Source organism: Suncus etruscus, chromosome 9, assembly GCF_024139225.1.
Source record: "Suncus etruscus isolate mSunEtr1 chromosome 9, mSunEtr1.pri.cur, whole genome shotgun sequence".
Lineage (NCBI taxonomy): Eukaryota > Metazoa > Chordata > Mammalia > Eulipotyphla > Soricidae > Suncus > Suncus etruscus.
This window is the reverse complement of record NC_064856.1, coordinates 2731031-2751794: the sequence shown is the minus strand read 5'-3', so window position 1 is coordinate 2751794 and position 20764 is coordinate 2731031. Positions and strand designations below refer to the sequence as shown.

General features: G+C 37.1%; 1 protein-coding gene across 2 annotated transcripts in view; it reads left to right on the top strand.

Annotated features, from left to right (window-relative positions):
- Positions 1-20764, top strand: part of PLCB1 (phospholipase C beta 1) — a 795638-nt gene that overhangs the window by 599856 nt on the left and 175018 nt on the right. For both annotated transcript variants that reach the window (XM_049779135.1, XM_049779136.1), the window contains exons 12-14: positions 8536-8618; positions 13864-13948; positions 15184-15361. In XM_049779135.1, the coding sequence (XP_049635092.1) occupies positions 8536-8618; positions 13864-13948; positions 15184-15361 (346 nt within the window). The remainder of the gene's footprint in view (positions 1-8535; positions 8619-13863; positions 13949-15183; positions 15362-20764) is intronic.

The window sequence follows — 20764 nt, the reverse complement described above, 5'->3', positions numbered from 1 at the left end:
AATGATGCCTTATGTGTTAGAATGACACTTAAAACCTATAAGTGCTTTTCTAAATCTGAAATATTCTGTACACCATGCAAAATAACCCAAAAGCATAAAATACCTAAATTTTTACAATGACACTTATATAGTTTTCAGGTGTTTCCAGCTAAAATTACTGGAAGAAATGCAGAAAATGTTCTTTCATTTGAAAGATTAAGAATGATTATGTTACTGTGAGACTGGTAGAACTTTTATTTTTATTCTTTTATATCCTACCTTTAAAAAAAAAAGACTTCAATTTTATTTCATTAAAACTAAAGACTTTTTTTAAACTGGCAAACAGTTTATTTTGCAAATTTCTCTCCATTGGTTTTATTTTTTTTTAATAAAATGAAGTATAATCTAATAGTAATCCATTTATTTTTACAAGATATATATTTATATACATATAAGTATTTAAGCACCATGATTACAAGCATGTTTGTAGTTGGGTTTCAGTCATAAATAGAATACTCCCCTTCATCGCATGACAATGTGAAAAGAATGAGAGAAGTAGAATGCCTGTTGTGATACAGGCAGGGGCAGGGGGGAAGAGGCAGCATTGGTGGTGGTAGAGCTTTGGTGGGTCTTGAGTCATTGATATGAAATTAGAAGTCAAAACTATAGGTGTTTCTGTAGACACAATTTTTTCCTAGTTTGAAGAAGGTGGTTTTGGATTCCCTAGTGTTCTATATTTAGGCTTCATTTTGATTACTCTCAGGTTCCCACATACCCACCTTTGGTCCATAATGATTTTTCAATGGTTCTGTTTCCTGCTGTCACAGCAGTCTAGATATCCACCTAGTCTGTTGCTTATAGTTTACGATCTATTTCCAGCTAGTTCTGGCTGCTTTGTTTTCCCTCTGGCTTTCCTTGGATCTCCAGTTATTGGATGCCTTATCTGATCTCCCCCTGTGCCTTGCTGTTAGTCCAGGTATGAATGTATGGTACAAGAGAAACTTCCATCCATTCATTTCAGAGAGGGTTCAAGAGGAAAAAAACGAAGGACTAGAGACATATTACTGGGGTTATGGTGTTTATCTTGAAGTTTCACTCCCTTGTACCACATATGTCCCCCTCCTCTCTAGTAACTGCCAAAGAGTAACCCTTGAGCAGAGAGCCAGGAATAAGCCCTGAGTACCACTGGGTATGGCCCATCCACCTCCCCTCAAAAGAGGTAGTTACTTGTCTGTGTTACTTCTTTTATAGTCTATCATTTCTTTTATGCATCTGTCTGATCATCCTCATGTTGGCAAGATTGCAAAAGACCAATTAAACTAAATTATCTGGTGCCACTTTATTTTCCTTCCCTGTCTACTTCCATCAAAATAATTCCTAAGCTGATGACTAAAGTTATTAGATATTGATTGGTGTGGCAGAGATTGGCTGAAACATAAGTGGGTGGGGATGGGGGACACAGATTAAAAGGAGAATGAATATATAAGAAATATTGAAGGTATTACTCTGGGGTTAGCTATGAAGGTTTTGTTCCTATGTTCTGGCTTCCAAACCTTGCTTTTTTATCACCAGTTCAAGCCTCTTTCTTTTGAGTAAAATGACGAAGATAACAGTACCAACTTTATGAAATGGTCATAAACATTCAGTGACCCTATTTAATACAGACTTCACAATTGAGTGCTCAGTAAATGTTATTCACTGGTTTTATAAATGAACTTTTAAAAGCCATCCTTTAGCATACATTTAAAAGTACAATGCTTGAATAAGTTTATATCTATATGACTTATTATGTCATAATGAGAATAAGAATTCATTTATTTCTAAAACTGCCTGTTAGAAGCTGTGGGGAGTGCCTGCACATACAATCTCCATTACCCATTTCACTTGTAAGAAGAGGACAGAAGGCCAAACTCTAAATTAAAGTACTTGATCCAGTAAGAGGTTAGAGGGAAAATTACTAGTCAACTGAAAGGGGCTACCTACCAGCTGGTCAAAACTATAAATGCATAACCCACAGGTGAGGGAAAACCTCACAGGTAGGAACCCATGGCTGTGACTCCATTTAGGCTATACCAGCATCCCTGATGGTCTAGGAAAGAGAATTGCTAATCAAAATAAAAATGAATGCACTGACATATCAATAGCCCAAGATTGGCCTCTTTCTTAGGGTTGATCATCACTATCTAAAGGAGAGAAGGTGAGGTTCCCCTCTACTTCAGCCTCTCGGTGGCTCCTGTGTTAATGGAGGCAGTTAGAGTCAACATCAATTATTAAAGGCATTGGACGACTTCTCAAATAACCGAAGAAACAGCCAGTCTCGGAAAAGCTATTAATGACTGCTTGTGTATATATTTGCATTCAAAGATTTTTAAAAGTCCTAAGTCATCCTCAAGATAACTCAAAGACCTTGAATCATACATTAGATATTGGAAATTCAAAACAGAATGTTTTCTTCTGAGCTCCACAGAAAGCAACCCCAAAGCACTGAATCAGAGAAAACTTTGGGTACCTTGGGTGAAAATATATATGAAAATATAAAAATTAAGTTAAATTAACTTAACCTTGGTTGAAAATGATAAGCAGGCATGTATTTACTTGACATGAAAGTGAAAAGGGGCTCCAAGTTCCAGCTTCACTGCATTTACCTGTAATCATAGACGGATCTTAAAGTTTTCTTACACTAATGGTCAGACAAGAACCAGAAGTAATCAACTAGATTCTGTGGGCTACAGTAAGCCTGGCACTTGCTTCTGCAAATTTTGTTCCATTGGAACACAGCCACAACACTTGTTTACATATTATCGATGGCTGCTCTCTGTCCTCAAAAGGCAAAGCTGAACACTTGCTGCAGAAACACTATGCTCTGGACAGCCTTGAATACTTAATTATCTGACCATTATGGGCAAAGAATAAGGCTGACCTCTAAGTCAACAGAGAAATAAATGGAAAAACAACAGATAAATATATGGGTTTCTTTTTATTAATAACTTTGAGACTTCCTTATGCTTTGAAAATACTTAAAAAGCATTTTAGCATTTTCTGGACTCTAGGAAATGGCAAAGAGAATACAGAGTGCATATACCCTCAAAATTTATCCTATTTCTCAAAATAGAGGGCAGGGAACTGAAAATGCTACTTTACTGTAAATAAATATAGGCCTTATTGAAGAAAGAGCCAGACATTTGCTGTTTCCAGGTAGGAAGCGGGGAGTAGAATTTGTTCATATGGAGTTTGTGCTGAGATAGTCCCTTTCCCATTTCTACACTCCAACAATATGCAAGTAAGCCTTGATTTCAGATAAGAACATTATTGACAGTAGTTGTAAAGATGCAGGAAGAAATGAACACAGGTGAAAACCATGCATGATATAGTCAAAGAAAAGCAAGGATAATAGAGTGAGCCAAGAAGATGAAATTAAAGAGGTTGCAGGTGTCAGATCTGATAAAGAAGATTTCTTCTTACTTCAAACATGAGTTCTTTGAAAGGTTTATTCCAAAGAAGTGAAACCATCTGACTCATGTTTAGGAGCAATCACTCTAGTTGTAGTACATAATACAGGGGGCAAATAGCTAAAATGTTAAACAGTGGGGAAGCATTTAAAAGGCTCATCAGTCAGCCTGTTAGCTTTTGATGCATTAAAAAGAACCCCTAAAATCTGTGTGGTGTAGAACCAAGCAGATTTATTTCTCATTCAGGTTAGATGTTGACTTTTCCTTTGATCCATAGTGTCCGTAATCCATTATGAAACTACTCTAATCTGTGACACAGGGAAAAGAAAAATGGCAGGACCACTCCATAGCTCTTGACGCCTGTCCATAAACAGCACAGCATTTTGACTGAAAAACTTCAGCAACATGGCCCACAGACCTAAGTCTCTTTCAATAGCTCTTAGAAACAGGAGTAGTGAATATATGAGAGTGGATTAGGCTAAGGATAGCAGTACATAGCTGGAGTGTTTTTAGCACCCCAGTGATGGTTGGGATAAAGTAACATTAGCACTGCTCTAAACCATATTACTCAATAATTATACTTTAAATAGTGTTTGGACCAGAATTATATCACTGGGGTTACTGGGATGTGATTATATTTTCCAGATATTTTGAATAGATTTGCTGATTAATTGTAGGGTATAAGGAACATATAGGAATGGCTCTGGGACCAAGACAATAATAATACAATGCTTAAGGCCTTTGCCTTGGTATCCCACAGCTAGGTGTGGCCCCAAAACTACAACAATGAAATACTCTACCACGTTTTGCCTTTAGTAATATAATAGAGCACTTTTTGTTTCATTGGGGGCCACACACAGCAATGTTCATGGGTTACACCTGGCTATGCACTCTGGAATGACTCCTAGTGGTGCTCTGGGGATCCTATGGGATGCCAGGGATCTCTCCATCCCAAAGAGCCACTTTTATTAAATGAAATAATATCCAGTGAATATATGTCTATCTCTTTTTGTCTCACTCTCTCTTGATATTTCCTTATTTTTCCATCTCTTTAAACAAAAATATAGGGTAGATCCCAGTGTTTATTGTGGGGGAATGCTGTCCAGTGATATGCAGGGGTTACTTCTGGCTGTGTTCAGGGATCACTCTTGACCATGTTCAGGGGCCTGTATATGGTCCTGAGGATTGAACTCGGGTCAGCCATATACAAAGCAAACACTGAACCTGTGTTTGGGGTGTTTTTTTTGGGGGGGGAGCACAGCCGTTTGATGCTCAGGGGTTACTTCTGGCTAAGCGCTCAGAAATTGACCCTGGCTTGGGGGAACCATAATGGGCGCCGGGGGATCGAACCGCGGTCCTAATCCTCGGCTAGCACTTGCAAGGCAGACACCTTATCTCTAGCGCCACCGCGCCGGCCCCGAATGTTTTAATGTTAAAGTGAGGCTGTACTGGGGTCCAAAAGTACTGAGTGCTTCCACTTCTACTCCAGATCAACTCTAGAGTCCTTGCAGTACTAAAAATAAAACTATGTGCCACTAACCTCTGATCTTGCTCTTTAGTCTGTTTTCTCATTTCTGTTGAGTACTATGTTAGGTGTTTGATGTTATTAGTTGCATAGCAATTCCAGCACTAATTAAGACCATTAACACTAGTCAGACAAACATTTCATCCTAGGTTTTTTTTTTTAGAATCTCTTCACTGTGTCCTCAGGGAGGGAAATATTACTGTAGAGTAGCATGTTATATTTTCCTTATGGAAGAGGGATAGGATACATGGCTGGAATACAATACATCTCATTGAATTATTGCTATTATTTCTAACAATAAGAGGAGATAAGAAACAGGAGTGAATTGCAGGCGTCATCACCAAGGTAAGTTGATTTGAGAATATCTACCCAGCATGAGCTGGGACCTTTACCTTCCTCACTGCATTCTCATAACTGGCCTGTGGGATAAGATTTATTGCCCCTACTTTATAGGTCAACAAGACAAAGCACAGAAGCAGTTAATGATTTCTTCAAGGTCACATAGCTTGTATCTCTTAGAAGGATTCAAAGGATAGCCTATTTAAATCCACAGTCTGTGCTCAAATAAATCAAATCAAGAATATAAAATTTGGGTGTTGCTTGCTATTTATAGTGCACTTATTTTTGATAGCATCAACTATCATAAAAGTTAGACTGATAATGTATGAAAGGCAATCTGTGAATTCACTTTTAAGAAACAGTGAGATTGATTCCTTTTGCTCAATGCAGGCAAATCCTTCTTAGAGGACATATGCAAATGCAGTACAGAATTAGAGAGCTTTATTTATACTCTGAGACCAGGGAAATGGCTTTCTGGCTTGGATATTCAGAAGGCTATGCAGTGTTTGTAAAGGTAAAAGATAGTGGAAAGGATGATGACATAAGAAATGGAAGTGGAAATTCCTGGTTTATGAGAAATGTGGAAGCATAAAGGTAATTAATAAAACAAAGTATGAGCATGTAAAACCACAGTAGTATTGACATTTATGTGTTAAAATTAATGACACTGGGCTGGATAGCTTACACAGCTGCCTTGCATGCAGCTGACCCTTATTCAGTCCTTGGAGTAACATATAATCCCCTAAGTACTAGCAGGAATAATCCTTAGCAGAGAGTTATAAAGACTACCAGGCATGGTCATAAAACTTTCCCTTTGCCCAATAAATAGGCAAAGGACACCATATTTTAATACCAGTTCACTAAAAAACAAACAAACAAACAAACAAAAAACCAGCATTTGGTGGCCAGGGAGACAGGGAGAAAGCTCAGTGGACCGAATGCATGCTTTATATACTGGAATCCCAGGTTCTATTTTCAGCAGCACATTATACCCCAAACAACAGTAGGATTGACCCCTCCCCAAAATAAGCATTATTTTTTAATTTGAGGGCCACACTGGACTGTGCTCAAGGCTTACTCTTGGCTCTGTACTCAGTGATCTCTCCTACTGGTGCTCAGGGAGGGAACCTTATAGGATTGAATCCAGATCAGCCGCATGCAAGACTAGCACGGAAACTACTGTCCTGTTTCTTCAGTCCCCAGAATTGTTTTCTTAAATTATGCCACAACTGGTGGATATGCATTGAAGTCTGGCCCTCCAGAAATTATGCTAGGCATTCTATGATGGAAGGTATCTTAGAGAGTTACAGAAAAATATATGAAAGTGTCATTTTTTTAATTGCATGATTCTCTTTCTAAGAATTCACAAAAAGAAATAATTTGAAATATGTGGAAAGGGAGGAATAAAGAAGTTATTTCGAAATTTATTTTCTTTGTAGCCTTTAAATACATTGTGTTGTCTAGTCCTATGAATTTCCCACAGATATTAAACTTTTAATATATATTTTAAATATAAATTAAAGAATGGGGTGCTACTGAGTGTTACAATGTGGTTGAACCTTGAAAGCATGTTCTGAGAGAGATCCTAGATGTAACATAGAGTATGATTCCTAAAATATGAAATGTTTCAAACAAGCAAGTCTATGGAATGAGAAATTTGCTGTGTAGTTATCTAGGGTTATGTATATCGAGTGGGAGTTAGGTATGAGAAATGACTGCTTATGGGTAAAAAGTATTCTGAAATGATAGAAATAATATTAGATTCTGAAAATGGTGACTATGTAACTTAAAAAAATGTGTTCTGTGTTTGAAAAAAATTTCTATCTCAGCAACCTTAACTCTGATGGCAGGAAAAATTTCTCAGTGGTCATTGGCTCTTGTCTTATAGGAACCCAAGTTTGAACCCTGGCATCAGGGTACTGCTAAGTACTGCCAGGTGTAGCTTGATACTCAACACAGCTGAGTCTACAACACTATCTAGAGACATTTGGCCAAGTACTACAAGACATGGCCCTTTAGCCTCCTAAGCATTGTTTGGAAGCTCCTCCCACCCCTCCAAAATATGCTCTAGATCTCTATCATGATGAAACTTGGAGGAGTATTCACTAGATACACATTTAAATAATCATTAATTCACTTTAACAAGGATAAATTTATAGAAATACAAAGAGAAAAAACTAGAAGTAACTATTCCCAAACTTTAATAGTCATTTGTTCAGGAGATAAATTTATCAGTGAAAACACAACCTTTTTTTTAAGAAGTTGCTGGTCTCTTTTTGTTTGTTTGTTTGTTTTTCTCTTTTCTTGTGTTTGCTCTCATTTTTTTTTCTGGTTTGTTTCTTCGTAGTAGATGGTTTTGGTTTTTGGTTTTTGTTTTACTCTTCTTTTTTTTCTAAATCTTTTTTTGTATTTTTTGTTACTCCCTTATTGGTTTGTTGTTGTTGTTGTTGTTTTGGTTTGGTTTGGTTTTGTCCTGTCTTATTTTATTTTGTTTTGTTACTTTCTTTTTCTTTTTTTTCTTTTTTCTTTTTTCCCCTTTCTTTTTCCAAAGGGATACTTACAGCACTTAGACAGACTCCTCATACATCCCTTCTTATATCTCAAATAGAGCCACATTACTGGAAGCACTTTGATCAGCATCATATTTGGAGGGAGAAAAATGGATGGTACCAAGACCAGACAGTCGTATGTTCATTTGGTGGAAATAAAAAATGACCAGACTTGAACACAAAATCCAAAATCAACAACAACAGAAATGATACCCAAACTAGCATTACGGGGCGGGGGAGGGTACAGGAGGGGCAGTGGGGTGCATGCTGGGAACAGGGGTGGAGGGAGGATAATACTGGTGGTGCGAATGCCCCTCATTCATTACTATTATGTGCCTTAAATTTTACTGTGAAAGATCTGTAATTCACTTTGCCCACAATAAGAGAAAGTTTTTAATGTGACTAGATTTCTTTCAACTTAAGGAAGTAGATACACCTAGCAAATAGGAGAACCATGCTCCTTCATTCTCCTCAGAGCTTCCTTTCCACCAAAATCCTATCTTCTTCTTCACTAAACAAGATAGAAATGTATAGGGAACTCCAAGAACTTTCACGGTCCTATTTTTTTGAATATTTAAGAACATTTGATACAATTCTAAAAATGAAAAGGCAAGCATATATAGGTAGGTGTAATCCCAAAACTATGTACATTAAAGTTCTAGCATATTGACTATACAATTGTTCTCATTTTTAGGAAGTGATAGAAGCAATTGCTGAGTGTGCATTTAAGACTTCACCTTTTCCAATTCTTCTTTCATTTGAAAACCATGTGGATTCGTAAGTATTCAACACATTGACGTAGGGAGTCTCTTTTCCAAATAGGGTACATTTAATAACTTAATTCAATTTAAGATTACTTGACAGCAGTAATAGTATTCTTTAGTTGTAGTCGATTTGTTTTCGTTCTTGTATGACTTATTCAATTTATTTAAATATACTTTACATTTCAATACTTCATTAAACTTATAGGTAACGCAACGCATTCAGGCAATAGTAGATCTAATTATTTATTTATTTTGGTTTAGGATCCACTCTCAGCAGTGATCTTGGCCTTACATTGAGAGATCACTTCTGAGGGAGCTTGCGGGACCATTTGTGGTGTCAGGAAACAAAACCAGTGTGGGCACCTGAATGCAAGCTCTTTATCCACTCTATTATCTCTCTAGCTCCATAATAAGATACTGTCAAATTTTTACTCATCATGAAACAATAATATCTATACAGGATTTTCTACATACAACAATTCAACTCCAGGACCACCATCAGACTGAAGCATTTCCCTCTACCACTCTGTCCCCATCTCATTGCCGTTCTAAGCTCATTTTTGTAATGGAGCTCTCAAATTCTCTTGCTTTGGGCTGTTATTCCCTTACAATGCTTCCTTAACCCTAAATATGAGCGAGTATCATTCTGCAGGTGCCCCACTCTTTCTGTCTGACATTGATTCAGCCAGTTCTATTCACATAACAAGAAAGTTCTGATGCATTTTTAAACTTACAACTATTTTGATTTGTCTTTTATTTGTTCTATACCAGATGTACTCAGAGATCACTTCTGCTGGTGTTTGGGGACCATATGGAGCCTTACATGTTGCATCATCTCTCCAGCCACATTAGTTTTAAAAAATAATTAATTTGGGGCCGGAGCGTTGGTGCAAGAGGTAAGGCATCTGCCTTACCTGCGTTAGATTAGGATGGTCTGTTCAATTCCCCAGCATCCCAGATGGTCCCCCAAACTACGAGTGATTTCTGAGCACAGAGCCAGAAGTATCACAGCCTGAGCATCGCCGGGTGTGACCCAGAAACCAAAAAACGAAAAAGAAAAGAAAAGAATTATTTAAGCATTGTGGTTACAGAGTATTTGTAATTCACTTTTGTTCACACAATGTTCATACATTTGTTCCTAAAATGTACACTATCCTTCACCAGTGCACATCTTTCCCACATTAATGTCCCCAGATTCTCTCTCACCCTTCCCCCTTCCTTTCTCTGGGCAGACTTCTTACTTCTTTCTCTTTTTCTTTCTCCCCCATTTTTTTACCTTTTGACACTGTGGTTTACACTACTGTTAATGAAGGGGAACCATATCCCCTTTCAGTACTATTCCTTAAAATACCATAATGTAAAGGGAGAACTTTAATTCTGTCTTTTCACTCTGTGCTTACACAGAATTAAGATAATCAAATTCTCTCTTCTATCTCTTAATAAAGTTCATTTATCCCCTTTCAGTACTATTCCTTAAAATACCATAATGTAAAGGGAGAACTTTAATTCTATCTTTTCACTCTGTGCTTGCACAGAATTAAGATAATCAAATTCTCTCTTCTATCTCTTAATAAAGTTCACATCCCTGTTTGTTAGTATTTGTCAACATTTTTCTCTTTCAAAATAGTATGGGTATGAGCTATTCATATGGTTCTTTAAGTCAAAGAGCTTAATTTGAAAGATTCTTTACATATTGGAACAAAATTCAAGAAACCTAGAATCTTTATTATTCTAGGTCTTGTAATTAACATCTGAAAGAATGTTTGTACCTCAATCGTACAATTTCTTCAAACAAACTCACTGCACTTTATGGTTTTTCATTACAACTGTTAAAAGTCACCACTACCGGGGCCAGTGAGGTGGTGCTAGAGGTAAGGTGTCTGCCTTGCTAGTGCTAGCCAAAGAAAGACCATGGTTCAATCCTCTGGCGTCCCATATGGTCCCCCCAAGCCAGGGGCAATTTCTGAGCACTTAGCCAGGAGTAACCCCTGAACATCTAACGGGTGTGGCCAGAAAAAAAATCACCACTACCTGCTATTAGTGTATCCTTTTCTACATACCATACCTGAGTCACACAACACCTACATTATAAGCCACACTGGAATTTGAATTTTGAGAAATGAAATTTTAGAATTTTTTAAATAAATATCAATTCTTCTTTAAGTTTAGTGTTCCACCTGATCTGTGAAATAACATATTCATTAAAAGAATTATGAATGCTAGACAGAAAGGTAGATGTGTAAAATATCATTCAGTGATGTCCAGTGCTTGTCCTGGGCAAGCACAGGTCACAATTTCAAACCCAGTGCTTCCAACTCTAACTGTTCTGTTCCAACTCTGGCTGTTCTTCTGTCTTTCTGCCTTAAATTGAAGCCTGTCATAAATGCACTTAGGCTCACAGCAAAGCCAGGTTTACAATTAAGTTTTAGACCAAACTCTGGTTTCTAGTAGGTACCTTGTTCTGGTTTCTCTGTCTTGGTTGAATTTTGAGAAAACTATTCAAAAGACTTAGACCTTATCTCTTTAAAGAGTGTGTGAACAAGGAACAACATGGAACAATAACAATTGCATCATTAGGAAACATGCGAGAATTGCAGTTTCAGACCCCACTGCTGACTCTGCCTTAACATTTTCATTTTTTTAAGACTGTGAATGAGGCCCTGGGAAGTACTGTAGAACTTAAGACACTTGCCATCATCAAGTGACAGTCTACTTCTACCCCTAACATCCAACAATACTGAGGAGTTCTCTAAAGCATGCCTTCTTTAAAAAAAAAAAAAAAGGGGGGCAAGAGTGTAACTGATTTACTGTCGTATTAGAACACCATAATCATCTATTTTCTACCTGGATTGGAATCCACAGACTTATTATAAATGCCTGTTTGTGGCTCCACTTCCAATCAGGATCAGGAAACTGAGAACTAAACCCACTGGTTGCATTGACAACTGTGATCATACAACAATATTATAAATGTTTTGTTTCCACAAATTCTTCTTGAGGTTTGATGTGAGAACTTTATGATAGAGGGCAAAGGATTCTGCATGTTACCTTCGAAATATCCCAAGTCTTTTCTTAAAACCCTTTCATTCTTGAGAATATGCTTCCCCAAGAAACCCCCAAAGCATCAGAGCATTAAGACAAAACCCTTCCATTCCACGGTGGTCAAAGGAAATTGCTAGATGCAGGTCCAAATTCCCAAGAAAACTATTTTAGCACCTGTTGATCAATTTAATATATATCAACAGTTTTCAAAGTTGAGTTTGAATAAAAATGTATCTGGGGTCCGTTAATAAAATGCTAAAACTTAAAACTCTGGCCGTGACTGTCTTAGGAATTCTGATTCAGAATCAGCCCAGTCAGTCTATAAATAAAATGTGCTGCATTTTATCCTCTTTGTTGTGAGTGACTGTGAACTGTGGGCCACATTTCAAGTAATCAACCCTTAGTTGAGTCATCTTGTTGAAAAGGAAGTGGAGACTTGAGACTATTGCTTTCGTGTAAGCAGACCCTATGAGCTCAGAACAAATGACTTATCTCAGCCTCAGCTCTATAGTCCTCTGACTGAGCTGAGCACTTCCATGAGTTTTCTTCTCAGGAAGGCTGTAGGAACCGAGAATGAGGGCTGCTCTCTGCTCACTTGCCTGCTTGCTTCCTAGCTTGCAGCAATTGTCCTCAGATAACTACCTACAAGGCTTTTCAGGATCTATTCTTTTTTAGCATTTCCTTTTCTCCCAAGAATTCTAGAATGCCTTATTTAATCCCAGAGCTGCATATTTGTACAAGACAGTAAAATTCCCTACAGGTGAAGAAAGTCATGATGAAAAAACGGGAGGTGGATCTGTATGGTGTACAGAAACTCTTATTTTCCTCTCCTCACATTTCCAAGAAGACCAAAGATGTGGTACATATTTGAAACACAGAGAACCGAAATGGTCCCCCTTAATACAGTCCAGAGTTTTTTGCAAAGGAGTATAAAGTACTTTTATTCACTGTGGGCTATTCTAATATGCTTGAACCCCCAAAGCACTACCAATGAGGGGAAGGGGAAAAGAGTCCACAACGGAGGCTTAACATTCATGGAAGAGCAATTGAAGAAAAAAATATAATCAATTTAAATGATGTAAAGAAGGTCCTTTATTACTTACATATTCTTACTGCACTCCTACTTCTGCTAAAATACATTAACACTGCAGCATATAGAGGCAACGATTGGAAATCGAGTTCAACAGCCTGTGATCAGAATCACAGTCCATAAAACCCAGAGGAATCAGTTGCCTTTATAATGATATATAACATTTTACAGAATGTGAAAAAAGAATTGCTTTTCAAAAGGTCAAGGGAAGCAGGGATATTGGAAGATAAGAATGCGCCTTCATATCGGCTGCATTTATCTGTTAGCAAGCAAATTGTCTAGTCTGCCTGGGAGATGCTACCTTCTATGCCTGAGATCTGCTTGCAATTGCTACACTCTTTTAACCTTTCAAAGGTATTTGCATCCATTACTTGACTGCATCAAATTCTCTGTCTCTGTTTTGTTTTGTTTTGTTTTTTAAATAAGGCAGTGCAATTCTTCTTATTTTATAAATCCAGAGTAGTTGGGAGCCTGGAACTCATATTCTACTTTTTCCATCAAAATGGCTTGAGGTTTTGTTGTTGTTGTTGTTGTTTTACCAACTTACCTTCCCTATTATTATTAAGATTTGTAAATATCTTTTCCCTGGATACCTGGTTCTTTTGTCTTTTCTCCAGAAATCTTCCTCCAATTCTTCCTGTATGCCTTTTTCTTCTCTATTTTGGGATTTTTATAGTGCCATTCTCCCTTTTCCATTCTTCTCTCTTGTTTGCCCTTTCCACTCCTCCCTTTACTGTCTTTTGACACTCCAACAAGAACAGACATGGAAGTACAAATGAGTTCCACCTCAAGCATCTGTCTTTAACATAGAAACACTAAACTAGATTAAAGGAACTTAGTCTAGCTGAGACCTTCATGAATTCAATGGTACTTAGATGATTAGCCTTCCCTGTATTTTTGTTTGTGGAACTCAGTCAGCCTTAAAAATAGCTCCCAATATCCACCTGTGTGTGATATTCATAGATACCAGGTCTGGCTAGTAAATAAGAAATTTAGAAGAATTAAAAACTGAAAATTTGCATAAGGGAATTCTTTCATTCTGTAGTATAGAACACAAAGATAAACCTCCCTGGGTGTTTTGACTATGCCATCTTGCTTTTAATTTTGTTTTCATTCCTTCTCTTAGCCCCAAACAACAAGCCAAGATGGCAGAGTACTGCCGACTGATCTTTGGGGATGCTCTTCTCATGGAACCACTGGAAAAATACCCCGTAAGCAATCATATTGTTTATTATTGAATGTAGACTTTCTTGCATTCTTTCCTTGTGTAGCATTATGCTATATTTTCTTTGCCCTTAGTCTTCCTCTCTTTGGTGAAAGACCTGAACAAATGAATACTATAAAATTCCAACAATAACAACCTAGAGAGACCGTCTAAGGAGAGAGAGCTCTGTTACTTCCCAGGGAACCTCATCTCACTCCTTTTAGGGTGATGGGGCAGGAAGATGAAACATTGCAGGTGGCATTGTTAGCCCATCTGTACTTGCTAGCCACTGACCACTTCTTTGCCAAAATTCAGGCCTCCTATTTTCCTGTTTTAGGTAAGGAAAGCAATAGAAATATGTTAAAGTAGTGTCTTACTTATTTGACCCTTTCTCTTAATCTCCTCATACCCTTAAAGTGGCTTTAAACCAATCTCCAGACTCATTGCTAGCACGAGGCGGAATACCAATATCTTGGAGTTCAGCAGACTTTCTAAAAATAAACCATTTGAGGACTAGCACATACAATGCTATCTGATACAATATCTAATAGCCATCTTCTGGGAAATTGAAATTCCATTAGATAGACAAGCTTGAAATGCTAGAAATATGGCTTATAAATAATGATAGCTTGTGTCACAATGTTAGAAGAAATATGAAGTCTACCTAGACAACTCCTGATATATGAAGTATAATATAAGCTAAATAACCTTTATTTATAAAGGTCAAACTTCTACAGGCTTTCCCAACTCTTTCTGAAAAATTCCACAGTATGACCTATTTCCCTTCCTTGAGCATAAGACTATGGATGTCTCTTTTCCAAATCTACCTGAATCTATATGTGTGGCTCATCTGAAAACTAAGGATTAGTAAGATTAGTCCACTAAATATATCAATACAATTTACTGGCTTATTCATGTAGATTTCACTGTGGAGAAAAGAATACAATAATTAAACTATACATGTATGCATGCCTATATGTAAATATACATATGAATACTATTTAATATTATTTACTTCCATATTATTTCATATAAATAAGCAATAATAAACATATAAATAAAGAGCTATGAGCCAGCCTCCACACTGGACACACTTAGAATAATAAGCTGTGTTGAAAAATAAAGAATAATGTAGAATAGCATATCTGAAGCTGTCCTGGGGCTTGGGAAGGAGGTATTTAGGTAAGGACTTTTCTGTCAGAAAGAGTATTTTTTACACAATATGTTTTTATTTTCCTTTAGCTGGAATCAGGAGTTCCTCTTCCAAGCCCTATGGATTTAATGTATAAAATTTTGGTGAAAAATAAAAAGAAATCCCATAAGTCCTCTGAAGGAAGTGGCAAGAAGAAACTCTCAGAACAAGCTTCCAATACATACAGCGATTCCTCCAGTGTGTTCGAACCCTCATCTCCAGGAGCTGGTAAGGGGCTGAAAGACACTTTCTCCTGTTTTGTGTAAAGGTTAAACATTGCTGTTATTTTGAAGTTGTTTAGAAAAACATTTAATGTTCCCAGCTAGGTCCAACTTTACTTATTTGGAAGTCAGGGTTTGAGCCATACCCACCGGTACTCAGGGACTATTTCTTGACCTTTGCTTAGGAGTGACTTCTGGCAATGCTCAGATCCAATGCTGAGAATTGAAATGGTCTCATGTGCCTACGAGGCAAGTACTTTTCCAGCACTATCTTCCAGTACCACACAATTTTAAACTATATTGGTGTGGTATTGGTTCTATCTTGTTGGCTTGTTGCTGATCATTATAGTATATTCACTTTGGATAGGCATAAAAATCATACCCCTGAAATATACAATCATGTCAACTGTTATCTCAATAAAAATAAATTAGTTTATGGGGACCAGATAGATAGCATGGAGGTAAAGTGTTTGCCTTGCATGCAGAAGATAGTGGTTTGAATCCCGGCATCCCATATGGTCCCCCAAGCCTGCCAGGAGCGATTTCTGAGTGCAGAGCCAGGAATAACCCCTGAGTGCTGCCGGGTGTGACCAAAAAATAAATAAATAAATAAAATAAATTAGTTTAAATATTTTAAGTCTTAAATACCATTTTAAAACCACAATACATGTATTCCCCCCCTGTTTTGTGGGTGGGAAGACACAATGGTTGGGAAGATTATGGGCTGATATCTAGGTGGCTTCAGGGCTATATTCCTCTCCCATTCCTCTAGGGGATATTTCTCTATTGTTTTTACCAGCTTCGAGAGGCCACTCACATCTGCTGGTTTCTTCTCCCTGTCCTCCAGATTCAAAACTAGCAAAGTTGTTTGTTACATACCCACCCTTCTGTTGTCTCTCTTGCTCCGATCACAGCCAACAAAGGTTCTCCACATATAAGAAATGTCAATAAACTGGACTGATCTGGATAATCCAATATAGCATCCCCCCTTTAGAACTTATTCAGTTATTCTCATTTGCAAAGTCCCTCCCCTTCGGTCATACAATGTAGCATCTCATCAGAAATGGATATGGAGTGGAGACCATGTTTCTGACGATCTCTCGATCTCTCGAACCAAAAAATCTTTGGAGGAGCCATACAATTTAAAACTTGCCAAGCTCAGCAATTTCATGACATTAATACAGGATTGGACACAAATTGTATAGTTTAGTGACAGCAATTTGTGATCAGGTGATAAGGGGTCATTCCATTCACTTTATCTGCAGAGCTTTTGTAACATAAAAAATAGTAGCTACTTACACTTATCAGTATTAGTAGATGATGCTTAACTTCCTTTTTTTCTTTTGTTTAAATTTTTTTAATCTTTATTTAAGCACCATGATTGCAAGCATGATTGTAGTTGGGTTTCAGTCATAAACAGAACATCCCCCTTCACCACTGGAACCTTCCCCCCACCATTGTCCTCCATCTCCTTCCTCCCTCATCTCTTGTCTGTCTTCAAGTCAAGCATTCTATTTCTCTCACTCACTACCATTGTCATAATAGTTGTGAGTGTGGTTATTTCCCTAACTGCACTCACCACTCTTTGTGGTGAGCTTCATTTTGTGAGCTGGTTGGTAAAATCAAATTTGGTGGTTACTAAATTTTCAAAGTGGTTACCCAAGTCTTTTGATTCAGTTCTAGGTTAGTCTAATTTATTTCCCAGGTATAATCAGAAACTTGGCAATCAGAAAAGTGCATTATGAAGATGTGATTGAAATATGGAGAACACCTTAGAAACTTCAAAAGTTCTCTAAGGAAACATGGAAAATTTTATCTACAAAAACTGAACAAGTGCATTTTTGTTCCTCTAGATTTTATTTTCAGAAACAAGCAAATGTTCACCAAGAGACAACTTTCCTAGAGAAAGCCAGGTGGCTATGATAGTCCTCAAACTCATCTCTTTATTTACAGTTCACTTTGAAGACCAGAGAAATAGCGGACAGGGCATTTGCAATGTCTACATCTAATCCAGATTCTAATTTTAGGCACAACATACCATTCCTTGAGCACCACCAAAGATGATGAGCATAGAACCAGAAGTAAGCGTTGATCAGGTGTGGCCCAAATCTCTCACCTCTTCAAATAAAATAATTTTTTAAGCATCACTATTCAGTATAGTCAAACTGGAAACCAAACAAATACCTGTCAGGGGATACATTTTTATACCACGTAATAATAAAAAGCAATAATTATTTACAACTATCCACAACAATTTGGATGAACTGTAAAAGCATACTGTTAAGTAAAAAAAAAGTCAAATAAATAAATATAGTAGGATTCCTTCTAAATAAGGCTCAAAAACAAGCAGAACTAGGGCCAGAGTGATATTACAAGGGGTAGGACATTTGCCTTACACATGGCCAACCAGGGTTCAATCCCTAGCATCCCATAGGTTTCCCGAGCACCACCAGGAGTAATCCTGGAGTGCAGAGTCTGGAGTAACACTTGAGCACCGGGTATGGCCCAAAAGCAAAATCTTTTTTTTTTCTTTAAAAAAAAAAAAAAAACTAGAACTATGACTTCTGCTATTGGAAGTTATCAAATGGTTATCCTTGGAAATCGAGAGAACTTGGGGGTTGTACTGGACACTGGTATTTTGTTCCTTTGATTGGCAAAAGCTAATTGTGCTGTACACACATGACATTTTCTACATACATATCCTATGTCAGTAAGATACTTAAAATTAAAAATACTAAATATATGCTATAGGGTAAAAGGGGGAATTAGGGAAAGGTTTGCCCATAATATGGTTTTCTCCTATTTTCTTATATCCAGAATCAGTTATTTATATTGTTTAGATTAAAATTTTTATTCTTAAATGCTTCCAAGTCTTTGAAAAGCTGGCTGCTTTTAAGTGTCTATTTCAAATTTTATTATACAAATATCATTTTCTTTTAAAAAAAATCACTTTTATCCTCAGGAAGAATGTTCCTTTTGAGGTTTAAAAGAAACATCATTAGCAAGGAACCTAATTCCTAGCACAGAATTGCCCCTAGAGTGCTACCAAGTGAACTTGTCTTCCTCTGCATGTGGGGACTGGTAGTTATTACCATCTGCCTTTTCCACTACTGGTTCTCTCCCTTTTATTAACTGGATGCATAATACAAATAATTTTTACAGGCAGAGAACATTATTGCTTAATACAGAGAAAGAGCAGCAATCTGTTAGTAATTTGGTAGATTTCCTAAACTGGTCTCAATGCATTGTGCAATCCTTATTTATTTCAGTGGAAAATTTTGGGTGAGTTTATATGTAGGTAGGAACATGCTAACTTATCGTTTTATTTGTAGAAAAAGTTTCTAATTGAATCTTACCTTAATTCTATGAGCCCCAATGGCCAACACCTCTACCTCGAATCCCTTCGTTCTTTGCCTTTGCACTTATCTTAAAGAACTTAAAGTCGTTGTTGTTTCTTAAATCGTTTCCTGAAGATTTTTCCGCAGTCCCTCCACAGGCTTCTGAGGGAACAAACAAGTCTCCGCTTACAGAGGAAAGAGAAGGTATTTGTCACATAAACTAAAGATGATCTAATAGAGTATTTGATAAAACGAGTACATTATTGTGTCTCATCCAGTATTATTTGGATCTGTTCTGCCAAACTTTCTTTTCAGTTATGCAATAAAAAAAATCTCTTTTCTAATTTAAAATTAAAACCTCTTTGCCAGTATTTGGAGCAACAAATTTTATCATAAAACACACCTAAATGCCAACCTTCTAAAAAGGTTGTGTCTCCAATAGATTTAGAAGTGTTTTCTATAACATATTTACAAACATGCCAGCATCCTAAAGTGAGTGGCTAAGGGTGGCTTTCTTTCATAAATATGTCATAAGTAAAGCCTTGTGGGTCCCAGAAATCTTTTCTCTCTAAAGCTATTTTATGAATACTTTGATCATTGCTATCTTTCAGTAATTGAACTTTGACAGCCCAGTGGAAACATTTATGAGCTTCTTGGAACACTGCGCTCTGGGCAATGTCATTTATATAGATTGAGCAGGGCAGCTTTCAGAAAGCAGGGAGGGCTGAATAGGCCTCATTTTTATGCCAATATTGCCATCTACTGGGTAGTAAATGCCACCACACTAAATTATCCTTAGGCCTTACAACTTGAAAATGTTTTTGTAATTTTACTGACTTTTAAAAAAAAATAACCTTCACTTAGCACCATGATTACAACCATGTTTTTAGTTGGGTTTTAGTTATAAAAAGGAACACCCCTCTTCATCAGTGCAATATTCCCACCACCAGTGCCCCCATCTTTCTCCTTCCCCATCCTTGACTGTATTGGAGACATGCATTCTATTTTTCTCACTCACACACTGTCATTGTCAAAATAGTTGATAGTGTAGTTATTTTTTTTTATCTACACTCACCACTCTTTGTAGTAAGCTTCATATCATGGACCGGTCCTTCCAGCCCTCATCTCTATTGTCTCTGGGCATTATTACAATAATGTATTTTATTTTTCTTAAATCCCACAGATGGGTGATCAATGAGACTATTCTCTCTCTCTCTCTCTCTCTCTCTCTGTCTGACTCATATCACGCAGCATAGTAGTTTCCATGTCCTTCCATGACTTCATGACTTCATTTCATGACTTCATTTTTCCTGACAGCTGCATATTATTCCATTGTGCATATCATTCCATATATGTACCACAGTTTCTTTATTCACTCATCTGTTGTCTGACATCTGGGTTGTTTCTAGATTCTGGCTACTGTAAATAGCGTTGCAATGAATATTAGTGTGTAGAAGGTATTTTGTGTTGTGTTTTTGTGTTGCTAAGGTATATCCTTAGAAGTGTTATAGCTGGATCAAATGGAAGCTTAATTTCCAGTTTTTGGAGGAATCTCCATATTGTTTTCCATAAGGGCTGAACTAGACGACATTCCCACCAGCAGTGAATGAGAGTTCCTTTCTCTCCACATTCCTGCCAGCACTGATTGTTCTTGTTCTTTGTGATGTGTACCAATCTCTGTGGCATGAGATGGTACCTTATTGTTGTTTTGGTTTGCATCTCCCTGATGATTAGTGACGTGGAGCATTTTTTCATGTAGCTTTGGCCATTTGTATTTATTCTTTGAGGAAGTGTCTGTTTATTTCTTCTCCTCGTACTATACTGACAGATTGAAGCTTTTAGCCTTGGGAAAAGGCAATATCTCACACATTGCCTTTAACCTCACAGAAGTATTCTCCAAATGTTTAGAAAGAGAACATATTCATTAAAATAGCTATTTGTTGGCTAAAATATTAAGTTGAACTGTACCTGAAGAAACTTGATAGATAGGTATAATTATTTAAACCATTCAGCCAGGGTTCACATTTAAATAGATTATCACAGTTTCTAAATGTGCATTAATGCACCATCAA